This window comes from Carcharhinus amblyrhynchos, chromosome 7, assembly GCF_965287045.1.
Source record: "Carcharhinus amblyrhynchos chromosome 7, sCarAmb.v2.hapA, whole genome shotgun sequence".
Lineage (NCBI taxonomy): Eukaryota > Metazoa > Chordata > Chondrichthyes > Carcharhiniformes > Carcharhinidae > Carcharhinus > Carcharhinus amblyrhynchos.
Genome location: NC_137330.1, coordinates 9,164,497 through 9,186,694, shown reverse-complemented (window position 1 = coordinate 9,186,694; position 22,198 = coordinate 9,164,497). Strand labels below are relative to the sequence as shown.

Genomic DNA, 22,198 nt, shown 5'->3' with positions numbered 1-22,198 from the left:
GTCTTTTTCTGGAAGCTGCCTAAACACGTCACTGAATTGTGTCCAGTTGCAGAAAGACTTGCATTTATATAGTGCCTTTCATGTCATCCGAGAGTCCTTCACAACCAATACGCCTTTGGAGGTAAGAAAATAGAGTAGCCAATTTGTGCTTAGGAAGATCCCTCAAAATCAGACAAAAGGCCAGTTACTTTGGCTGCTGGGAGAAGAATCTTGGCTCGGCCACCAGGGAAACTTTGCCTCTTTTCTTCAAGTGATGCCACTAGGTCTTTCTTGAACAGGCAGTTAGTGCCTTGGTTTAAAGTCTCAGCCAAAAGCCATAGCACCTCCAACCACACAGCACTCTCCCTTACAGCACCGACTGTCAGCTGAGAATGTGGAGCTTTCACCTATTTATTTGTGTTACAAGTAGGCTTACATTAACACAGCAATGAAGTTACTGTGAAAATGCCCTGGTCACCACACTCCAGCGCCTGTTTGGATACACTGAGGGAGAATTTAGCATGGCCAATGCCCCCTAACCAGCACGTCTTTCGGACTGTGGCAGAAAACCGGAGCATCCAGAGGAAACCCACGCAGACATGGGGAGAATGTGCAGAATCTGCACAGTGACCCAAGCCAGGAATCGAACCCAGAGCCCTGGTGCTATGAGTCAGCAGTGCTCACCACTGTGCCACCATATCGCCCTGGTCCTTCAACTTCCATGTTCTCATCACTCTCGGGTTAGAGAAATTTCTCCTGAGTTCCTTATTGGATTTGTTAGTGACCGTCTTATATTCATAGCCCCTATTTTCAGACTCACACGTGGCAACCTCTGATAGATGTAATCCCCATGACAAAACATCTGTGCCAAAATAGCAGAGCATTGCAATCCAATCAACTAACCGGAAAGCCGAGAGAGAGAGAGAGACTTAACATTTTCACAAGTAAGTAGTGAGTGTGGAATAAGCCCCTCAGACAGAGAACGACTTTCATTTTGTGAACAAGTATTTATTGTTTCAAAATTCAAAAAATACAATCTTTGGATTCACAACACTGCAGAAATCCAATGTCAGTTTGTATTCTACTTTTTTTCTAAACATATTGGGCCGAATTTCCCCGTCTGGCCCACCACGGGTATTGTAGTGGGCGGGACGGGGGAAGCAGCGCAGGCAAAGGTCCATTGACCATGGGCGGGATTTTCTTGTTCAGGAGTGAGTGCAACAGGAAAATCCAGCCCGTTGCCAGGTTAACATTCACGGATGGTACATTCTTAAGTTGAGAATTCACCTTTTAAGGAGATGTGCTTACCTGTTTTGCAATTGGATCAAGCAGTGCCGTTCAGACATGCTGAGTGACCACACTACCTTCATACACACAAAACAGGCAAGGACCTGACTCCCCATTTTAACAGCAGCAGTGAGGCGGCTGTGCATCACAGCCTGCGCCCTCTACCAAAGGCACCAAATTTCTGACAATTATTTCATAATAACCATTCAGGAAGCACTTCAACTTCCCAAGTCAATTCTACCCAAGGTTTAACCCATCCTTCCCCACTTCAGATGCGTTCAGTTCCAAATAAGCCTCCTGCTGGGGAGGGAATGGGGTAAAGCAAAAGTAAATATCAGAGGGTTCCCCCCCCCCACCGCCTCCAATTTTTCCCCAGCTATCGTTTACAGAGATGGAAGATCAGAATGGATGGATGGATCCCAACCTGAGGCAATTGCTCTCAAGGGATTTCAGTGAAGCTTTACCAGGCTGATTGCAGGAATGGCAGGACTAATGAAAGAGGAGAGATTGACGAAGTCAGGATTGTTTTCACTGGAATTCAGACAAATGGGGGCAGGCAGAAAATTTTACAGAGACTTGTAAAATTCTAACATGACTAGACAGGGTAGATGCAGGAAGGATATTCACAATTGTGGGGGTGTCCAGAACCAGGGGTCACAGTCTGAGGATTCGGGGTAGACCATTTAGGATGGAGGTGAGGAGACATTTCTTCACCCAAAGAGTGATAAGCCTGTGAAATTCATTACCACAGGAAGTAGTTGATGCCAAAACATTAAATATATTCAAGAGGTGGCTGGATATAGCTCCTGGGGCGAATGGGATCAAAGGTTATGGGGAGAAAGTAGGATTAGGCAATTGAGTTGGATGATCAGCCATGATCGTGATGAATGGTGGAGCAAGCACGAAGGGCCAAATGGCCACCTCTTGCTCCTATCTTCTATGATTTCCTTCAAAGCACCATGAAGGCTTCTGTCATAAGTCAGCCCTCAGTGTAATTGTGTGGAACAACTCATCACAGTCTGTCTGCAGTCATCTCCTGGATATCTCAACTCCCTCCCCTCCCCACCCCACGACCCACTTAACTGCCAAAACTGAGTCACCAAAGAGAATGCAACCCTTGCTGCTTTAAGACAGGCAATCTAATCTCTAATTATTTGTCAGTCATTTTGTCAGATTGGTTTTGCAAAGAGCAGGAATGCAGAATCAGAGGCATTCCTGGTGAAAGCTCTCTCTCAAGTTCCAGGTTTTCCTGTGGAAACAGCTCTATCCCATGGCGAGCAGTATCTTTGATAAGTCAGGCCTATCAGTAGGGCTGCTGCTGGGATGGAAGAAGATCAAGGTCCCTTGTTGATTCAAACCAAAGTCCCCGCCAAGCTGTTGGGGAAGAAAAATAAATAATGAAACCCCCTCTCCATTTCCTGCCAGGTTTTACTACATTGATTTCTCAAGAAGGCGCTGGATGAGGCCACTTCTTGCAAGCTGTGCCCAGCATACCTTCTAATTCTATCTTTTATTCTCATTCCCAGCTTCTAAAACTTCGTTCTAACTCTTTTAATCTTTCTAACAATGCTCTATTTATACCTCTTCTTTCCTGCTGCCATCAGTCTTTTGAATGGATCTACCTCGCACTGAGTTGTTCTTTCTCTAGCTATGACAGTAACACTACATTCTGCACCCCTCCTTTCCTTCTCGATGAACGGTATGCTTTAACTGTATAATGCACAACAAACAATACTTTTCACTGTGTCCCAATACATGTGATAATAATAAATCAAACTAGCAACCTGAAGGCAACATGGTGAAGTGAGGCCCTTTCCTGTCAGCCTCAGTAGGGGAGGCGATGGCCTAGTGGTACTATCACTAGACTAATAATCCAGAAACTCAGTTAATGTTCTGGGGATCCAGTGGCAGAATTTGAATTCAATAGGAAAAAAAAATCTGGAATTAAGAATCTACTGATGACCATGAAACCATTGTCACTTGTCAGAAAAACCCATCTGGTTCATTAATGTCCTTTAGAGAAGGAAATCTGCTATTCTTACACTGTTTTTTTCAAATGTTTTATATATTAGTGTCACAACTAGGCTTGCATTAACACTGCAATGCAGTTACTGTGAAAATCCCCTAGTTTCCACACTCTGGCACCTGTTCAGGTACACTGAGGGAGAATTTAGCATGGCCAATGCACCTAACCAGCACGTCTTTTGGACTGTGGGAGGAAACCGGAGCACCCAGAGGAAACCCACGGGGAGAATGTGCAAACTCTGCACAGACAGTGACCCAAGCCAGGAATCGAACCCGGGTTCCTGGCACTGTGAGGCAGCGGTGCTAACCACTGCGCCACCCTAATATTTCACTGACTGTAAAGCATATCAATGCTGGTTGTGAAAAGTGCTAAATAAATGCAAATATACATTTTTTAGCAGCTTCCATAATCTCAGGACGTCCTGAAGTCTCTTATAGGTCAGGAATACTTTTGACATTAAGTCAGATTATCTTAAATCTGGTTGCCAACACTTCCATTAATGGGAACCGCTTCTCCCTATTTAATTCTAACAGAACTCTCTCATAATCTTGAACACCTCTATTATATCTCTTGAAACTTGAGCTGTGTCTAATTATTGTACGTAGCGAGAAATTCAGTTAAAAGTTTAAAAAGATAAAGTTGCACTAAATTTAAATAATAAACTGGGAAATAGAATATATATTTGTTGGATAATGGAACATTTTTAAAGTAAATGATCCCACATCAAGATCCCACAAACAGCAATACGCTAATAACCAGATAATCTCTTTTAACGATGTTGGTTGAGGGATGCATACAGGCCAGAGCACTGGGGAGAAGATATTTGTCCTTGACTTTCAAATACTGTCATGAGATTTTTCATCTGGAAGGGCAAACTAGGCCTCAGTTGAAAGCCTCATCAGAAAATGGCACATTGGGCGACACGGTGGCCCAGTGGTGAGCACTGCTGCCTCACAGCGCCAGACAGCCAGGTTTGATTCCCAGCTTGGGTCACTATCTGTGCAGAGTTTGCACATTCTCCCCGTGTCTGTGTGGGTTTCCTCCCACAGTCCAAAGATGTGTGGGTTAGGCTGATTGGTCATGCTAAATTGACCCTTAGTGTCCCAGGATGCGTAGGTCAGAGGGATTAGCAGGGTAGATACGTGGGGTGACAGGATAGGGCCTGGGTGGCATTGTTGTTGGTGCAGTCTCGATGGGCCGAATGACCTCCTTCTGCACTGTAGGGATTCTATAAAACCTCCGCCAATGCAGCATTCCCTCAGTACTGCTCTGGATTTGTCAACGTTGACTTTGGTGTTCAAGTGTGGATTTAAATCCACAACTTACCCACACTGGCGAATGTATGCAACTAACTGAAGCTGGGGGGCGGAAGGGGAAGGGGGCGCGGTGGGGGTTGCAAGGAGAACCCAACATTTTCCTGTATGTTTTCTCTCACTCAGTTTCCAATTTCTGATCGTAATTGACTACATCGAACAGCATAGCACAATTTTGGCAGAAGGCTAGCTTGCGGCTCCATTTTGGAAATGCCAGTTCAGATGCTGGAGTTGCTCAACATTCAGTTAAGTTAGGTGGGCATCTGAGTATAACCTTTATTGGATTGTTTAGCAGGTGACACTTAACTGACCTGGTGAGGATCATCCTGAATGTTTTCCATTTTCTTTGGTAAGCAGCGATTGCTGACGATTTGCTCAGCGTAGTAGGAAAGTACAGCAACATTCCAGACCTTTTCCACTGACGCTCCCAAACCAAATGCATGGTACAACTGCAAAAGAAGCAGGTGAGAGTCAAACAGGACTGCAATCCTGCAGGACACAATGGTCTAGATGTTTGATTACCATCCGTGCTGACCTACACGGTCTTATCAATGCTTAAACTTGAACATTTTCATTGCGCTTTTCAAATCCCTCCATGGTCCTCTCTCTGTATCTGGAACCTCCCCGAGCTACCCCAACCCTCTGATTTATGTGTGCTCCTCCACTTTTGATCTTCAGCATCCTCGAATTTTGTCACTCCACTGCTGGCAGCTGTGCCCCTTAGACCCTTAGTTCGGGAATTGCCTCTCTTAACCACTTCACCTCTCTCCCATTCTCTCCTCCTTTGAGACACTGATTATAATCTCCCACTCTCTCCTGCTTTGAGACACTGATTACAATCTCCCATGTCTATAAAGTGTCTATTTTCTACTTTCTCAGGAGACTAAGGAAATTTGACATGTCCGCTATGACTCTCAATAATTTTTAGAGATGGATACATTTTGGTTGTATCACAGCTTGGTACAGCTCCTGCTCTGCCCAAGTACAAAAGGTTGTGAATGTAGCCCAGTCCATCACGCAAACCAGCCTCCCACCTACTGACTCTGTCTATACTTCCCGGTGCCTCAGAAAAGCAGCCAGCATAATTAAGGACCCCACGCACCCTGGACATACTCTCTTCCAACTTCTTCCATTGGGAAAAACATACAAAAGTCTGAGGTCACGTACCAACCAAGTCAAGAACAGCTTTTTCCTGAATGCCAGCAGACTTTTGAATGGACCTACTTTTCATTATGTCCTCTACACCCTAGCTATGACTGTTAACACTACATTCCGCACCCTCTCCTTACCTTCTCTATGAACGGTATGCTTTGACTGTAAAGCGTGCAAGAAACAATACTTTTCATTGTATCTTAATACTTGTGACAATAATAAACTAAATCAACTCACTCTCTCCTGCTTGGAGATGCTGGTGACAGCCTACTTGAAACCAAACTTTCTCTCACTTGTTCTAATATTGTGTCCTCAGTGTCAAATTTGGTTCAATAAAGGACTATGGGACTACATTAATGATACTGGGCAGAATTTTCCTGGCTGCCCACCACAGGAACTGTAGCGGGTGGGACACGGACCATGCAAAGGTCCTTTGATTTCGGGCGGGATTTTCTGGTCTTGGGGTGAGTGCTGCCAGAAAATCCTGCCCATTATATAAATAGAAAATTTTGCTGTTATATTCTTCACTACCTGGGGTGGATTGGTGGATTAAAAATCAAAAACCACAGCTCCTGCCTCCGACCTTTAAGTACTGCACCCAGTGAGGTTGGCGGGAAGACAGAGCTTTGTAAATTCTACTCTGATAGAATCATACTGCACAAAATCAGAAGGTGATGGCCTAGTGGTATTATTGCTTGGCTATTAATCCAGAAACTCAGCTCATGTTCTGTGGACATGGGTTCAAATCCCGCCACGGCAGATGATGGAATTTGAATTCTATAAAAAATATCTGGAATTAAGAATCTACTGATGACCGTGAAACTACTATCGATTGTCGGAAAAACCCACCAGGTTCCCTGATGTCCTTTAGGGAAGGAAATCTGCCGTCCTTACGTGGTCTGGCCTACATGTGGCTCCAGAGCCACAGCAATGTAGTTGACTCTCAACTGCCCTCTGAACAAGGGCAATATGGATGGATAATAAATGCTGGCCAGCCAGCGATGCCCAGGTACCATGAAAGAATACAAAAAAGAGAAAAGAGAAAAAAAACTGTATCTTGTTACAACTTCCCCTCAAGATTAGCCAACACCCCTTGGTGAAGGCAGGAAGGCTGTGGAACCTGGTTATGTATTTCCCAGGACCTCATGGAACGAGGCCACAATCACTCACATTTGGCCAGCTTCTGTTGTGTGACAAAGGAGCACTAAAGGGAGGCAAAGAACAACAGCAACATTTATATTGCATTTATATAGGTGACACGGTGGCACAGTGGTTAGCACTGTTGCCCCACAACGCCAGCGACCCGGTTCAATTCCCAGCTTGGGTCACTGTCTTGTGGAGTTTGCACATTCACCCCGTGTTTGCGTGGGTTCCCTCCAGGTGCTCCGGTTTCCTCCCACAGTCCAAAGATGTGCAGATCAGGTTGACTGGCCATGCTAAATTGACCATAGTGTCAAGGGGACTAACAGGATAAATATGAGAGGTTACAGGTTTCCGTTGGCAGGGAGTCAAAAACCAGACAAAACAAATGTAAGATCATCGCCAATGAACTGGGTCTGCCGTGCATCTTGTGAAAGAGTATTTCAAGCAGATTCAATATTAACTTTCCAAAGGGAATTGAATTGGTGAAGTTTGCAGGGCTGTAGGAAAGTGGAATTAATTAAATAACTCTTTCAAAGAGCCAGTATTGGCACAATGGGCCCAAAGGCCTCCTTGAATGCAGCATGATTCTACCATATCACCACTGGGATCACCATCTTTACTCTGCGAATTGTTGAAAGCATTTAAAACGTGAAGCACCTGGCGAGTGGGATCCAACAACATGTTGTAGGGACACTTGGTCTCCTGAAGCCACTGGATAGCCCCTTCACGGCAGCCAAACGAGATCACCAGCACCTTCAGCGGAACAGCATCTAGACAGCTCTGTGCCAAACACAACAGTTAGCAGGGCTTCCATTCAATAACAGTTTGCATTTAGATAGCAAGAACAGAGAGGACGCTGGAAAAGGTTAGCCCGTCAACTGGACACCTGAAGACCAGAAGAAAAAGGAGCAGAATTAGATCATTGAGTTCATCGAGTCTGCTCCGCCATTCAATCATGGCTGATATGATTCTCATCCCCATTCTCGTGCCTTCTCCCCTCAACCCTTGAGCCCCCTATTGATCAAGAACCTATCTATCTCTGTCTGTATGACCTAGCCTGTGGGAATGATATTGTATAGATTCACCACCTTCTGGCTGAAGAAATTCCTTCTCATCTCAGTTTTAAAGGACCACCCCTTCATTCTAAGGTTGTGCCCTCGAGTTCTAGTCTGTCTCACGAGTGGAAACATCCTCTCCTCGTCCACTCTATCTAGGCCTCTCAGTGTTCTGTAACTTTCAATTAGATTCCCCCTCATCCTTCTATAGACGCAGACTCCTCATATGACAAACCCTTCATTCCTGGGATCATTCTTGTGGACCTCCTCTGGATCCCCTCCAAGACCAGCACATTCTTCCTTAGGTATGGGGGCGAGAGAAAACAGAGTTAACGTCTTCAAGTCTTCACATCAGAACAGGCATTAAATGTTAACTCTCTCTTCTCCCCCAGCAGATGTTGCCAGCCTTGCTGAGGTTTCCCAGCATGCTCTCTGTTCTTGTTTCAGATTCCAGCATCCCCAGTGCATTGCTTACTTTTGCATTTACATAGAACCATTGTTATCAGCGACATGTCCTCTACATTTTCTCTCTCTGGTGTCGCCTCTTCACAGCGCAATATGGTCTGGATTGCTATGCAACTTAGCGGAACACTGGGTAGCAGCCAAACCTCTCAGCCGAATAAGGAGGCATTGGAACCGGCTTGATTAATGAGGTAGGGTTTAAGGAAAAAAGTGGGGTGGTAAAGTTTAAGGGGGATATCCCAAGAACCAAGGGCCAAGGTGCAGAAGATGGGACCACCGACAGTGGACCGATAGAAATTGGGTTGCTCGCCTACTGTTGGTCCCTAGTCCTATAACGCTGCAATATAGGGGGGCACGGTGGCACAGTGGTTAGCATTGCTGCCTCACAGCACCAGAGACCCAGGTTCAATTCTGGCCGTGGGTCACTGTCTGTGCGGAGGCTGCATGTTCTCCCTGTGTCTGCGTGGGTTTCCTCTGGGTGCTCTGATCCTCCCACAGTCTGAAAAATGTGCTGGTTAGGTGCACTAGCCATGCTAAATTCTCCCTCAGTGTACCCAAATAGGGTACCAGATTTTGGTGACTGGAGGATTTTTACAATAACTTCATTGCAGTGTTATTGTAAGCCTACTTGTAACTCTAACAAATAAAGTTAAACTATTAGACCATTAGATATAGGAACAGAATTAGACCATTCAGCCCATCAAGTCAGCTCTGCCATCCAATCATGGCTGATAAGTTCCTCAACCCCATTCTCCCGCCTTTTTCCCGTAACATAGAAACATAGAAGATAGGAGGAGGCCATTTGGCCCTTTGAGCTGGCTCTGCCATTCATTACAATCACGGCTGATTGTCCAACTCATTAGCCTAATCCTGCTTTCTCCCCATAACCTTTGATTCCATTCATCCCAGGTGCTGTATCTAGCCGCCTCTTGAGTACATTCAATGTTTTGGCAACAACTACTTCCTGTAACCTTTTATCCCCTTACCAATCAAGAACCTATCTATCTCTGTCTTATGACTTGACTTCTGTGGCAATGAATTCCACAGATTCACCAATCTCTGGCTGAAGAAATTCCTTCTCATCTTCATCCGTATTTTCAAATCCCTTCACTGCCTCACTCCTCTCCAGCCCCACAAACACCTTCCAGATTCCTGTGGTCTTCGAATTCTGACCTTTGCACAAACAAATCAAGGTTGATACCCTCAGTGCAGTATCAAGAGAGCATCGCAGTGTTCATCTCCCTTAGTGTCCTGGGTAATAATTAACCTGCAATCAACATCACAATAAAAGATTATCTGGTCATTATTGCAGTCAATGGGACTTTGTCAGCGCACATTAACTGCTGCATTTCCTCCATTACAACAGTGATTACACTTTAAATAGTATTTCATTGGGTGTATAGTATTTGTCCCTGGGTGTATAGTATAGTCCTATAACACCGCACAATGGTTAGTGCTGCTGCCTCACAGCGCCAGAGACCCAGGTTCCATTCCTGGCTTGGGTCAGTGTCTGTGCGGAGTTTACACATTCTCCCCATGTCTGCGTGGGTTTCCTCCAGTTTCCTCCCACAGTCCAGAGATGGTTGGGTTAGGTGGATTGGCCATGCTAAATTGTTCCTTAGTATTATAGGGATCATCAGGGTAAATATATGGGGGTACGGGGATAGACCTGGATGGGATTATGGTTGGTACAGACTTGATGGGCTGAATGGCCTCCTTCTATACTGTAGGGATTCTACAATAGTGCTTTGAGATGTCCACTGACTGTGCAAAATGCTGTATAAAAGCAAGAATTTGTTTTCTTTTTCTCTTTTAACCATGATTTTAACTGCTTCTCCATTGGTGGCCGTGCCTCAGGCTGCCCAGGCTTGAACTTCTGGAATTCCTTCCCTGAACCATTCAGACTCTTTCTGTTCCTTTAAGGCGCTCATTAACAAAGCTTTTGGTCATCTGTCCAAATTCTTTATGTGGCTCAGTGTCAGATTTTGACCGATAACAAGGTTTAATATTAAAGTTTGAAAATCTCAGCAGGTTTGGCAGCATCTGCAAGGAGAGAAAAAAAAAGCCACTCGGCTTTGACAAAGGGTCACCTGGACTCAAAACGTTAGCTCTCTTCTCTCCTTACAGATGCTGCCAGACCTGCTGAGATTTTCCAGTGTTTTCTCTTTTGGTTACAGATTCCAGCATCTGCAGTAATTTGCTTTAACATTAAAAGTATGCTTACATTAACACTGCAATGAAGTTACTGTGAAAATCCCCTAGTTGCCACACTCTGGTGCCTGTTTGGGTACACTGTGGGAGAATTCAGCATGTCCAATGCTCCCTGACCAGCACGTCTTTCGAACTGTGGGGTGAAACTGGAGCACCCGGAGGAAACCCACGCAGACATGGGGAGAATGTGCAGACTCCGCACAGTCAGTGACCCCAAGCCATGAATTGAATCTGGGTTCCTGGCATTGTGAGGCAGCAGTGTTAACCACTGTACCACTGTGCCACCCCAAATACTATACACCCAATGAAATACTATTTAAAGTGTAATCACTGTTGTAATGGAGGAACTGCAGCAGTTAATGCGCACTGACAAAATCCCACTGACTGCAATAAAGACCAGATTATTTTTTATTGTGATGTTGATTGCAGGTTAATTATTACTCAGGACACTAAGGGAGAGGAACACTGCGATGCTCTCTTGATACTGGTATATGAGTTTGTTTTTAACCCTGTAGGGGCCAAATGGCCTCCTCCTGTGCTGCAGGGTTTCTATCACGGACCAGCCGTCCAGCCAACTGAGCTAACCGACTCCCCCATACACCAGTTGGAGAGGGATGAGGCAACTGCATCATAACCAGGTGCTCACACTTAATGTAAAATAAAAACAGAAAGTGCTGGAAAAGCTCAGGTCTGGCAGCATCTGCAGAGAGAGAAACAGAGCTAACGTTTCGAGTCCAAATTGACTCTTCCACAGAAATGCTCACCTCTGCCCTGAATAGCCAGTGCACGGATTAGTATTATTTGTCTGATTGAAAACTATCCTCCATTTTATACATGGATGCTGTGTGCTGGGGGGGGTGGAAGGGGCAGGGGTGGGGAGGTGAGGGGGAGAGGTGGGGTGAGGGGGCAGGGGGAGGGGTGGGGGAGGGGCGGGGGAGGGGTGGTTCTGTACCTGATTCTGCTCAAGCTGCATCAGGTGATCTCGTCATGGTAATCAGGCAAAGTGCCTCAGCAAGACCAGGAGCAGCTTCTCCCGGCACTGGAGAAACTCCTCGAGTTGAACCTGTCTGAAATGGAAACCAAAATGAGGAGAAGCCAGGTCTCTGCACTGCCAACTTTCATAGAAACACAGAATCCCTACAGTGCAGAAGGAGGCCATTCAGCCCATTGAGTCAGCACTGGCAACAATCCCACCCAGGCCCTATCCCCATAACCCCACATATTTACCCTGCTAATCCCTCTAACCTACTCATCCTGGGCAATTTAGCGTGGCCAATGCACCTAACCACCACGTCTTTCAGAGACTGTGGGAGGAAACTGGAGCACCCGGAGGAAACCCATGCAGACACGGGGAGAAAGTGCAAACTCCACACAGACAGTGACCCAAACTGGAAGTCGAACCTGGGTCCCCGGTGCTGTGAGGCAGCAGTGCCACCGTGCTGCCCATATCCACATTGCTTGTGATTCTCCAAAGAAATAAATTAGTCAAATGTGATTTTCCTTTCATAAAACCATGTTGACTCTGCCTGATTGCATCTAGATTTTCTAAGTGTCCCTCCTAAATAATCAATTCAACCCCCTTAATAACAGATTCATACAGTTCAGGCAGAACTCAAACCCGTAATCTTCCGATTACACTACAATTCCATGCCAAAGCTGGACTCTTTATCCATCAAATCAGTGGTGGGCATTCAGTGGTCCAGGGGACACATGTGGCCCATCTGGTTTCTGAGTGCCATCTGCAAGACATTTTGTTGACAGTTGCTGATTTCTGTCCGTTTTGTTTTTCTCCCCACCAGTTTGGCTGAAGTGATAGGTGCCTAAAACAAGGGCAAGTGAAGGGGCGGCATGGTGGGATAGCGATTAGCGCTGCTCCCTCACAGCGCCAGGGACCCAGTTCAATTTCAGCCTCGGGTGACTGTGTGGAGACTGCACCTTCTCCCCACGTCTGCGTGGGTTTCCTCCGGGCGCTCCAGTTTCCTCCCACAGTCCAAGGTTGTGCGGGTTAGGCCGTGCTGAATTGCCCTTTTAGTATCAGGGAGATTAGCAGGATAAATAGGTGAGGTTACATGCCACCAGGGGAGGCAATGGCCGAGTGGTATCATCGCCAAACTATTAATCAAGAAACTCAGTTAATGTTCTGGGGATCTGGGTTCGAATCCCATCGCGGCAGATGGTGGAATTTGAATTCAATATAAAAAAATCTGGAATTGACAATCTACTGACGACCATGAAACCATTGTCAATTGTCAGAAAAACCCCCCTGGTTCACTAATGTTCTTTAGGGAAGGAAATCTGCCATCCATATCTGGTCTGATCTACATGTGATTCCACACCCACGGCAATCTGGTTGACTCTCAACTGCCCTCTGAAATGGCGAGCAAGCCACTCAGCTCAGGGGCAACTAGGGATGGGCAATAAATACTGCCCAGCCACCAATGCCCATGTCCCACGAATGAATATAGAATCATTGAATCCCTACAGTGCAGAAGGAGGCCATTTGGCCCATCGAGTCTGCACCAACAACAGTCCCACCCAGGCCCCATCCCCACTTAGTTACCCTGCTAATCCTTCTAACCTATCACATCCCGGGACACTAAGGATTAATTTAGCATGTCCAATCAACCTAACCCGCACATCTTTGGACTGTGGGAGGAAACCGGAGCACCTGGAGGAAACCCACACAGATACGGGGAGAATGTGCAAACTCCACACAGACAGTAACCCAAGCTAGGAATGAAACCCGGGTCCCTGGCATTGTGAGGCAGCATTGCTAACCACTGTGCCGCCCATCATGTTAGGCCTGCACGTATTACATATGTGACTTTCGAAAGCAGGTGAGTTATAAAGGGATCATTAAGTGGCTAATTGATGAGGTTTCTTGCAACGTATCAGGAGATTATTTCCTGGAATATTTTTCCATGTGTTCGCAGAGTTAGTATGAGCACTTACTTTCCAGTTCTCACATCAGTGAATGCCATGTCTCCAGGAACTTGCATTCCCAATGTCAGCTGGGCCTGGAAACTGTTGGCCTTCAATCTGGCATCCACATCACTAAGGAAGCTGTTCCATTCCAGCTGAAATCACAGAGACATGACAGTTAGTGTGGCAGGAATGAAAAATCAACCTGTTCCTCCCACCCCAAGCCTAGCTCACCAATACAATTTTGTTAGAAACGGTTACAGAATGATCATAGAATCCCTACATGGCAGAAGGGGGCCATTTGGTCCATCTAGCCCATACCGTCCACAATCCCACCTAGGCTCTATACCTGTAACTCCACATATTTACCTTGCTAATCCTCTTGACACTAAGGGGCAATTTAACATGGTCAATCTACCTAACCTGCAGATGTTTGGACTGCAGGGGGAATGATGTAGATATGCCAGTGTTGGACTGGGGTAAACACAGTAAAAAGTCTGACAACACCAGGACCCGGAGGAAACTTACACAGACACAGGGAGAACGTGCAGACTCCACACAGACAGTGACCCAAAGCTGGGAATTGAACCCAGGTCTCTGGCACTGTGAGGCAGCAGTGCTAACCACTGTGTCACCGTTATAGATCATGGGCTACAATAAAATGCACAAATATCACTATCCCTACATTGCCACTGGATCAAACTCCTGGAACTTCTTGCCCGTTCCATCATCACAAGGGCAAGCAGATAACCACCAGCTACATGCTGGACAATAATGCCAATGTAAGAAGTCTCACAACACCGGATTAAAGTCCAGGATAAAGTCTCACAACACAAGAATACAGACAGATTTATCTGGAATCACAAGTTTTCAGAGCGCTGCTCCTTCATCAGTGAGTGGCCATGTCTCCACATCTTGCCAATGTTCCCATTGGTGGAAAAATGAAGAACAAGAGGGCACAGATTTTAAATGACTGGGACGTGAGGACAATCTTTGCCATGTAGAGAATGGTTGGGTTTTGGAATGAACTGCCTGAGAGAATGGTAGAGGCAGAATCATTCAAGACTTCCAAGAGGGAATTGGATTCTTATCTGTAAAGGAAGGACATGCAGGGTAACAGGGAGAAGGCGGGAGTATCACTGGGTACAATTATATAGGGCCTTGTTGAGGCCAGACCTAGAGTATTGTGTGCACTTTTGGGCTCCCCTTCTGAGGAATGATGTTTTGCTCTCAGGAGAGTGCAGCCAAAGTTTACCAGGCTGAATCCAGGGACAGTGGAACTGATGTATGAGGAGGGATTGACTAGGTTAGGATTGTTTTCATTGGAGTTCAGAAGAATGAGACAGGACTCTCAGGAGAGACTTATAAAATTCGAACAGGACTTTAGATGCGCGGAAGATGTTCCTGATGGTGGGGGAGTCCAGGACCAGGGGGTCACAGTCTGAGGATTTGGGGTAGACCATTTAGGACGGAGATACGGAGACATTTCTTCACCCAAAGAGTGATGAGCCTGTGGAATCCATTATCACAGGAAGCAGCTGATACTAAAACATTGAATGTATTCAAGAGGTGGCTGGATGTAGCACTTGGGGCGAATGTGATCAAAGGTTATGGGGAGAAAACAGGATTAGGCTGTTGAGTTGGATGATTAGCCATGATCTTGATGAATGGCAGAGCAGGCTTAAAGGGCTGTTTCTCCCGTTCCCATTTTCTGTTTCTATAAATTGTGCCCTGAAGGCCAGTCGAACCTAGTGTGCCAAATGGTCTCCTTCTGCATTGTAATCATTCTATGATTCATTCTAAACAACTTTACACAGTCGCATCCCAACGCTAAGCCTAAAGGGTATCAAGGTGTTAAGGTCTGGAAATAACTGGTATTATCTCAGGATGTATCCCCACCCCTTGGCACAGAGTCAGGCCGCATTTATACCGTAACACAGCAAGGGCAGTGCTGAGCTATAAAGACACACTTTGCAATCAAAACTGCCACAGTTGTAATGTGAATCTATTGTCAAGAGATTTGTTGGGATCGAGGCAAAACTCTGGAGACGGGGAAGGAAGTCTTAATCTAAACAGCTGTCAGGGGATCGGATGCAATGCTACTTTCACATCTCACCAGATGTTGGATAAGGGAAGTGAATGTACTATTGCCACATTTACGGATTACACAAAAATAGGTGGGAAGGCAAGTGGTGAGAATGACACTGAGGGTCCGATTTTACCATTAAATCGCACCTGTTTTTGGGTGCCAAAATTTGGTAAAGTCAAGCGTGAGGCGAGTAACGCGATCCACGCCCACCTCTGCGCCAGTTCACCCTTTACCAAGGCCCGAAAATAGCCACAATTGGGACCGCGTCTGAAACGGGCACATTTGCATGCATTTAAATTGACTTAATGGGCTGCACGTCCAAGCTTACCGACACTTTCCCCTTGACCACCACGTTCGCCCATCTAGATTCGGCGCGAAACAGACATGACCCGCAAAAATCTGATTCGGGCGCTCCAGCTTCTGAGGAGGTCAGTGCCAAGCGTCCGACGGCTCTCCGCTTGAGATCGGTGAGGGGGAGGTGGGTGAAATGGCTCTCCGACTCAGATTGGGGGAGGGGGTGGGGGTCAGATGGCTCCACTCAGGTCAATGAAGGGAGGGAGTCCGCTGCCACTCTGCCTCTGCTCAGCGAGGAAGGAGGAGGGGTCCACTGCCAATCTGCGTGTGATTAGTGGGGGGAAGAAGGGGACTCCGCTGCCTCTCTGTGTGTGATCGGTGAGGGGTGGGGGGAGGAGTGGGGGTTCTGCTGCCACTGTGTGTGTGATCGGTGTGTGTGTGTGTGTGTGTGTGTGTGTGTGTGTGGGGGGGGGGGGGGGGGAGGGGTAAGTTCAGTGCCACCCCGCGTGTGATCATTGGAGGGAAAGGGGGTGGGTCCACTACCACTCTGCGTGTGATCGGTGTTGGGGGGGGGGGGGGGGGGGGTAGCGGGGAGCGGGGTCCAGTGCCACTCTGCTTGTGATCAATGGAGGGAAGGGGGGTCCACTGCCACTGTGTGTGTGATCAGTGCGGGGGGCGGGGGGTTCTGCTGCCACTCTGCGTGTGATCAGTGGGGGAGGGAGAGGGAGGTGAAGGGGTCATTAATGTTGTCGGGGTGGGACAATGTGTGTAGGTGCCAGGGGGAGGCATTATCCAGCCCGGGAGTGATGTGGCAGGGGATCTTTCATTTTTCTGCACATGCGCAGTTGGAAGTGCCGATCGCAGCTGCAGGGTGTCGGGCACGTTAAGCCCTGCCCACAGGCTTGTGCAGCGCAATTCGGAAGCGCTGCCATTTTTTCAGGTCAGAGTATGTATGGGGGCACCTGAGAACAGGTCTAAAAGTTGAATCTGAAACACTCCCGGTTTCAAGTCTGCCCAGCACCAAGAATGAAAAATGGTAAAATAGGGCCCAAAGAGTCCATAAAGGGATATAGACAGGTTAGGTGGATGGGAAAAAACTTGGCAGATGGAATATAACTTCGGAACATGTGGAGTTATACAGTTTGGTGGGAAGAATAAAGAAGCCGAATATTAAATGGAAAAAGACTGCAGAAAGCTGCTGGAGGGATTTGGAGGTCCTCGTGAATTGATCACAAAAAGCTAGCTTGCAAGGTCAACAGGTAATATTGCCATTTCTTTCAAAGGAAATGGAATATAAAAATAGGAAAGTCTTGCTAAAACTATACAACTATATTTAGATCACAGTTGAAATACTATGAACAGTGTTGGTTCCCTTATCTAAGGAAAGATATATTAGAGGCAGTCCAGAGACTGTTCACTAGATTGATCCCAGGTATGGAGAGATTTTCTTATGGAGAAGAGATTGAGACTATGCTCATTAGAGTTTAGAAGAATGAGAAGTAACCTTATTGAGACAGGTAGGATTCCCAGAGAGCTTGACAAGATAGATGCTGAGAGGTTGTTTCCTTTCGTGAGAGAGTCTAGGACCAATGGACATAACCTCAGAGTAAGAGGTCACCCATTTAAGCACAGATGAGGAGGAATTTCTTCCCTCAGGGAGTAGTGAACCTGTGAAATTCTTTACCACAGAGGGTAGTAGAGGCCAGGTTCAAAGCTGAGATGGACAAATTTTTAATCAGTAAGGGAATCGAGGGGATAAGGCAGGAAAGGGGAGTTAGGGATAATCATATCAGATCAGTCATGATCTTGTTGAATGGTGGAGCAGACTCAATGGGCTGAATGGCCTCCAATAGACTACATCTTCTGGTCTATTGTTATCCTCCACTGGAGTCAATATCAGAAGGGGAACAAATTCAGCATTTCACCATATCCCACGGGATTCACACTCAATGGCTTTGGTTAGAATTGCCTGTGATATTGTGAAACAGCCATGGTGAGGTGGTTATATAGAAGAGGTGGTTATACAGAACAGGCGGCAGTGCACATAATCATTACCTTGACGGTCACCACGTGTGTCAATATACATTTTAAAATCCATTACCTCAAACTGCATCAAATCTTCCACCCGATCCCGCACAGAAGCAGAGCTGCCATATATAAAACATATAGTTAGTGCCCAACATATCACTACATTCTTTTTCTTATTCATTTATGGGAAATAGGCGTCGCTGGCTAGGCCAGCATTTATTACCCATCCCGAGTTGCACTTTAAGAGCTGCCTTCTTGAACTGCTACAGTCCATGTGCTATGGGTTGACCCACAACACCATTAGGGAGGGAATTCTAGGATTTTGACCCAGCGACTTCAAAGGAACAGCGATGTATTTCCAAGTCAGGTGGTGAGTGGCTTGGACGGGAACTTGTAGGTGGTGGTATCTGCTGCCCTTGTCCTCCTAGATGGAAGTGGTCGAGAGTTTGGAAGGTGCTAAGGATCTTTGGTGAGTTGCTGCAATGGATCTTGTAGATAGTAACGGCAGTCTGCACTGAGCGTTGGTAGTGGAGGGAATGGACGTTTGTAGATCTGGTGCCAACCAAGCAGGCTGTTTTGTCCTGGACGATATCAAACTTCTTGAGTGTTGTTAGAGCCGCACCCATTCAGGCAAGTGGGGAGTATACCATCACACTCCTGATTGTGCCTTGTAGATGATGGATAGGCTTTGGGGAGTCAGGAGGTGAGTTACTCGCTGCAGTATTCCTAGCCTCTGACCTGCTCTGGTAGCCACTGTGTTTATGTGGCGAGTCCAGTTGAGTTTCTGGTCAATGGTAACCCCCCCAGGCACATCAATTAAGCTTTACCCTCCACCTCATCACCCTACATAGCTTGCATTCCTTTGACTATAGAAGATTAAGGTGTTAAGATGATTAGAGATGCTAACGGCAGCTAGAGATAAACTATTTCCTCCTGTAGGAGAGACCACAACAAGGGGACTTTAATCTTAAAATGAGAGCTAGGCTACTCAAGAGTTGCTGTCAGGAAGTACTCATTCAGAGAAAAGGTGGTAGGAATTTGGAAATGGGTTATGGAACTCAAGTAGATGGAGTTCAGATATAGATCAATCACTGAATGGTGGAACAATCTTGAAGGGCTGAATGGCTTCCCCTGCTTCTGCTGGTTATTCCACTTGTTAAAGAAGCAACACAAATTTCAAACTCTCATGTCCTGAATACTCACTGGTAAAAGGTCTTCCACAAGTCTTCAGCATCACTTCTCTTCTGCACATGCAAGCTTCAGTGAGGAGGAAAAACACTCTTCAGTTATCTTCTAAAGACAAATTTGGCATGTCAGCTACGACTTTCACCAATTTTTACAGATGCACCATAGAAAGCATTCTTTCTGGCTATATCACAGCTTGGTATGGCTCCTGCTCTGCCCATGTCCAAAGAAAAACTACAAAGGGTCATGAATGAAGCCCAGTCCATCACTCAAACCAGCCTCCCATCCATTAATTTTGTCTACACTTCCTGCTGCCTCAGAAAAGCAGCCAGCATAATTAAGGATCCCACGCACCCCGGACATTCTCTCTTCCGCCTTCTTCTAACAAGAAAAAGGTACAAAAGTCTGAGGTCACGTACCAACCGACTCAGGAACAGCTTCCTCCCTGCTGCTGTCAGACTTTTGAAATGACCTACTCGCATTGAGTTGATCTTTCTCTACACCCTAGCTATGACAGTAACACTACATTCTGCACTCTCTCCTTTCCTTCTCTATGAATGGTATGTTTGGTCTGTATAGCATGCAAGAAACAATACTTTTCATTGTATACTAATGCACATGACAATCAGAGGTTTGTTTTTTTTAGAGATTTGCTGAGATTTTTAACTTGCTCCTGATTGTTTCCCCTCGATTCCATGTGTACATTATTCAGCGTGTTGGCAAAACTGCAATATGTCTCATATTCAATGTTAACTCCATTTGTCTCCCCACAGATGTTGCCAGATCTGCTGAGTATTTCTGGCATTTTCTGTTTTTACTTGTAACTGACATGGCTTGACAAAATGACCACACCACATTGTTTGGAGATGTGTCAGTCCTGGCTTCAGAAGGTTATTGGTTCAAGTCCCCTCTATAGAGACATCAACATATCATCCAGGCTTTTTTTAAAATTCAGTTATTGGACATTGGTATCACTGGCTGGCCAGCATTTATTGCCCATCCCTAGTTGTCTGAGGGCAGTTAAGAGTCAATGGCATTGCTGTGGTTCTGGAGTCACATGTAGGCCAGACCAGGTAAGGAGGGCAGATTTCCTTCCCTAAAGGACACTAGTGAACCAGATGGATTTTTCTGACAATTGGCAATGGTTTCATGGTCATCAATAGATTCTTAATTCCAGGTTTTTTTTTATTGAATTCAAATTCCACCACCTGCTGTGGCGGAATTCAAACCCAGGTCCCCAGAACATTAGCTGAGTTTCTGGATTAACAATATAGCAATAATACCACTAGGCCATTGCCTCCCCTCCCCAGGGAGGAGCTCCGCACTGTCAGATGCGCCATCTTTCATTTCCATGGCAATATTCTGAGACGAGCAGGGAACCTCTCTCTGGCATTTTGGCCAATATTTATTCTTCAATTAACATCAGCAATGTGATCCGTGTCTTTGGGATCTTGCTGTTTGCAAATTGGCAGTAGTTTTTCGTATATTACAATAGAATAATTTAGTTGATTGCAATGCATTTTGGGGCATGCTAGGATCATGCAAGGTGCCAGATAAATACAAGCTATTTCTTCATGTTGCTGAGCGTATGCAGAAAATCACCAAACACATGAGAGGTTTACATCCGTTACTTACCTGTTGAGAAAATTTGCATACAAGTGAATCATTCTACCCAGCCGACCTATCTTCTGGGAAACAAACTCTTGCAACATTTCTGGAAGAGAAAACACACAAGAGGCATGGAATTGGATAAGTTCAGGGCAACATAGGATGCTGAAGATGGACTGAGTGGGATTAAGAAGATGCATTGTTGCCACAGGGCACAGCAAGACAGATGAGGAAAGTTTACTCTGACTGCAATGAAGTAATTCCAAAATCTGAGAAACACTCAAGCCTTCATCTTAAGAAGTGAAATCAGCAGAAATGGAGTTACTGATGTGCACCATCTTGGGATTGTCTCCCCACCCCCAACTCCCCTCCCCAATCACCAAACCCAATGTTCTAACAGTCAGACTCTCCATTCTGTAAGGAGATTGCAATCTGATGATCCCCATCAACCCAACCACTGAACCCCGTGTTCCAACACTCAGACTCCACTGCTGTGTGCATTGATGGTTCAGTGTAGAATTCTCGCCTGGGCATCACAGTGGCACAGTGGTTAGCACTGCTGGCTCACAGCGCCAGGGACCCAGGTTCGACTCCTGGCTTTTGGGTCACTGTCTGTGCGGAGTCTGCACATTCTCCCCGCGTCTGCGTGGGTTTCCTCCGGGTGCTCCGGTTCCCTCTCACAGTCAGAAAGACGTGCTGGTTAGGTGGATTGGCCGTGCTAAATTCTCCCTCAATGTACCTGAATGGGGGCGCTGTTGTGGGGACTTTCACAGTGACTTCATTGCAGTGTTAATGTAGGCCAACTTGTGATACTAATAAACTGTAAAAAAAACTTTAGCCATTCAATTCTCCCTGTATTATAAGGCGCTGGTGGGGATGGCGTTGGGACCAATGGATTGGAAGAGATGAGGAGAGAGGAACCTCAGGCCTCTCCATTTTCTGATGTTGTTCCAGCCCTGCCCTCCCTTCCTCTCCCCAGACGCTTCACAACAGCCTGGAGCAGAGTCAGGGGCTTGGGGTTAATGCAGCACTGTGGCTGCACAGTCTGCCTTGTCCCCGTGTAACCTCCCCGGGCCAGCCCTGAACCCGGGAACTCTTCACCTCCGTGGCTCTCCGCCTTGGCCGCCGCCAGGATCTCGGAGCCTGCCTCCGACAGCTCGCCCAGCGCCCCCAGCAGCTCCGCTTCCCCGGGTCCCTCCATCGCCGGCGCTGCCTCAGGCTGCACTTCCGCACTGGCCCGGGGGCGGCAGGAGGAGCAGCCCCGAGGGGGAGGCAACATTGTGTGCATTGGTTACAGTCAATCTGTGACTCTTTCCACGCCCCACTGCCTCTCTGCTCATGCCCTGCAGGCACTCTTATTAGGTTCAGCAAGTAGGCTTACATTAACACTGCAATGAAAATACCTAGGCTGGAATTTTACCCATGATGTGGGTATGCCGGCGTT

General features: G+C 46.5%; 1 protein-coding gene across 1 annotated transcript; it reads right to left on the bottom strand.

Annotated features, from left to right (window-relative positions):
• Positions 1-963: 963 nt before the first annotated feature.
• On the bottom strand, positions 964-21,990 carry selenol (selenoprotein L). Its single transcript, XM_080191918.1, has 9 exons — positions 21,856-21,990; positions 20,782-20,860; positions 19,165-19,218; positions 18,035-18,080; positions 13,581-13,705; positions 11,581-11,695; positions 7,558-7,680; positions 4,917-5,054; positions 964-2,640 (listed from the first exon to the last, which is right to left on the bottom strand). Exons 1-6 carry the CDS (start codon positions 21,953-21,955, stop codon positions 11,623-11,625), a joined length of 477 nt encoding a protein of 158 aa, XP_080048044.1. The 5' UTR covers positions 21,956-21,990; the 3' UTR covers positions 964-2,640; positions 4,917-5,054; positions 7,558-7,680; positions 11,581-11,622.
• Between the last annotated feature and the right edge of the window lie 208 nt (positions 21,991-22,198).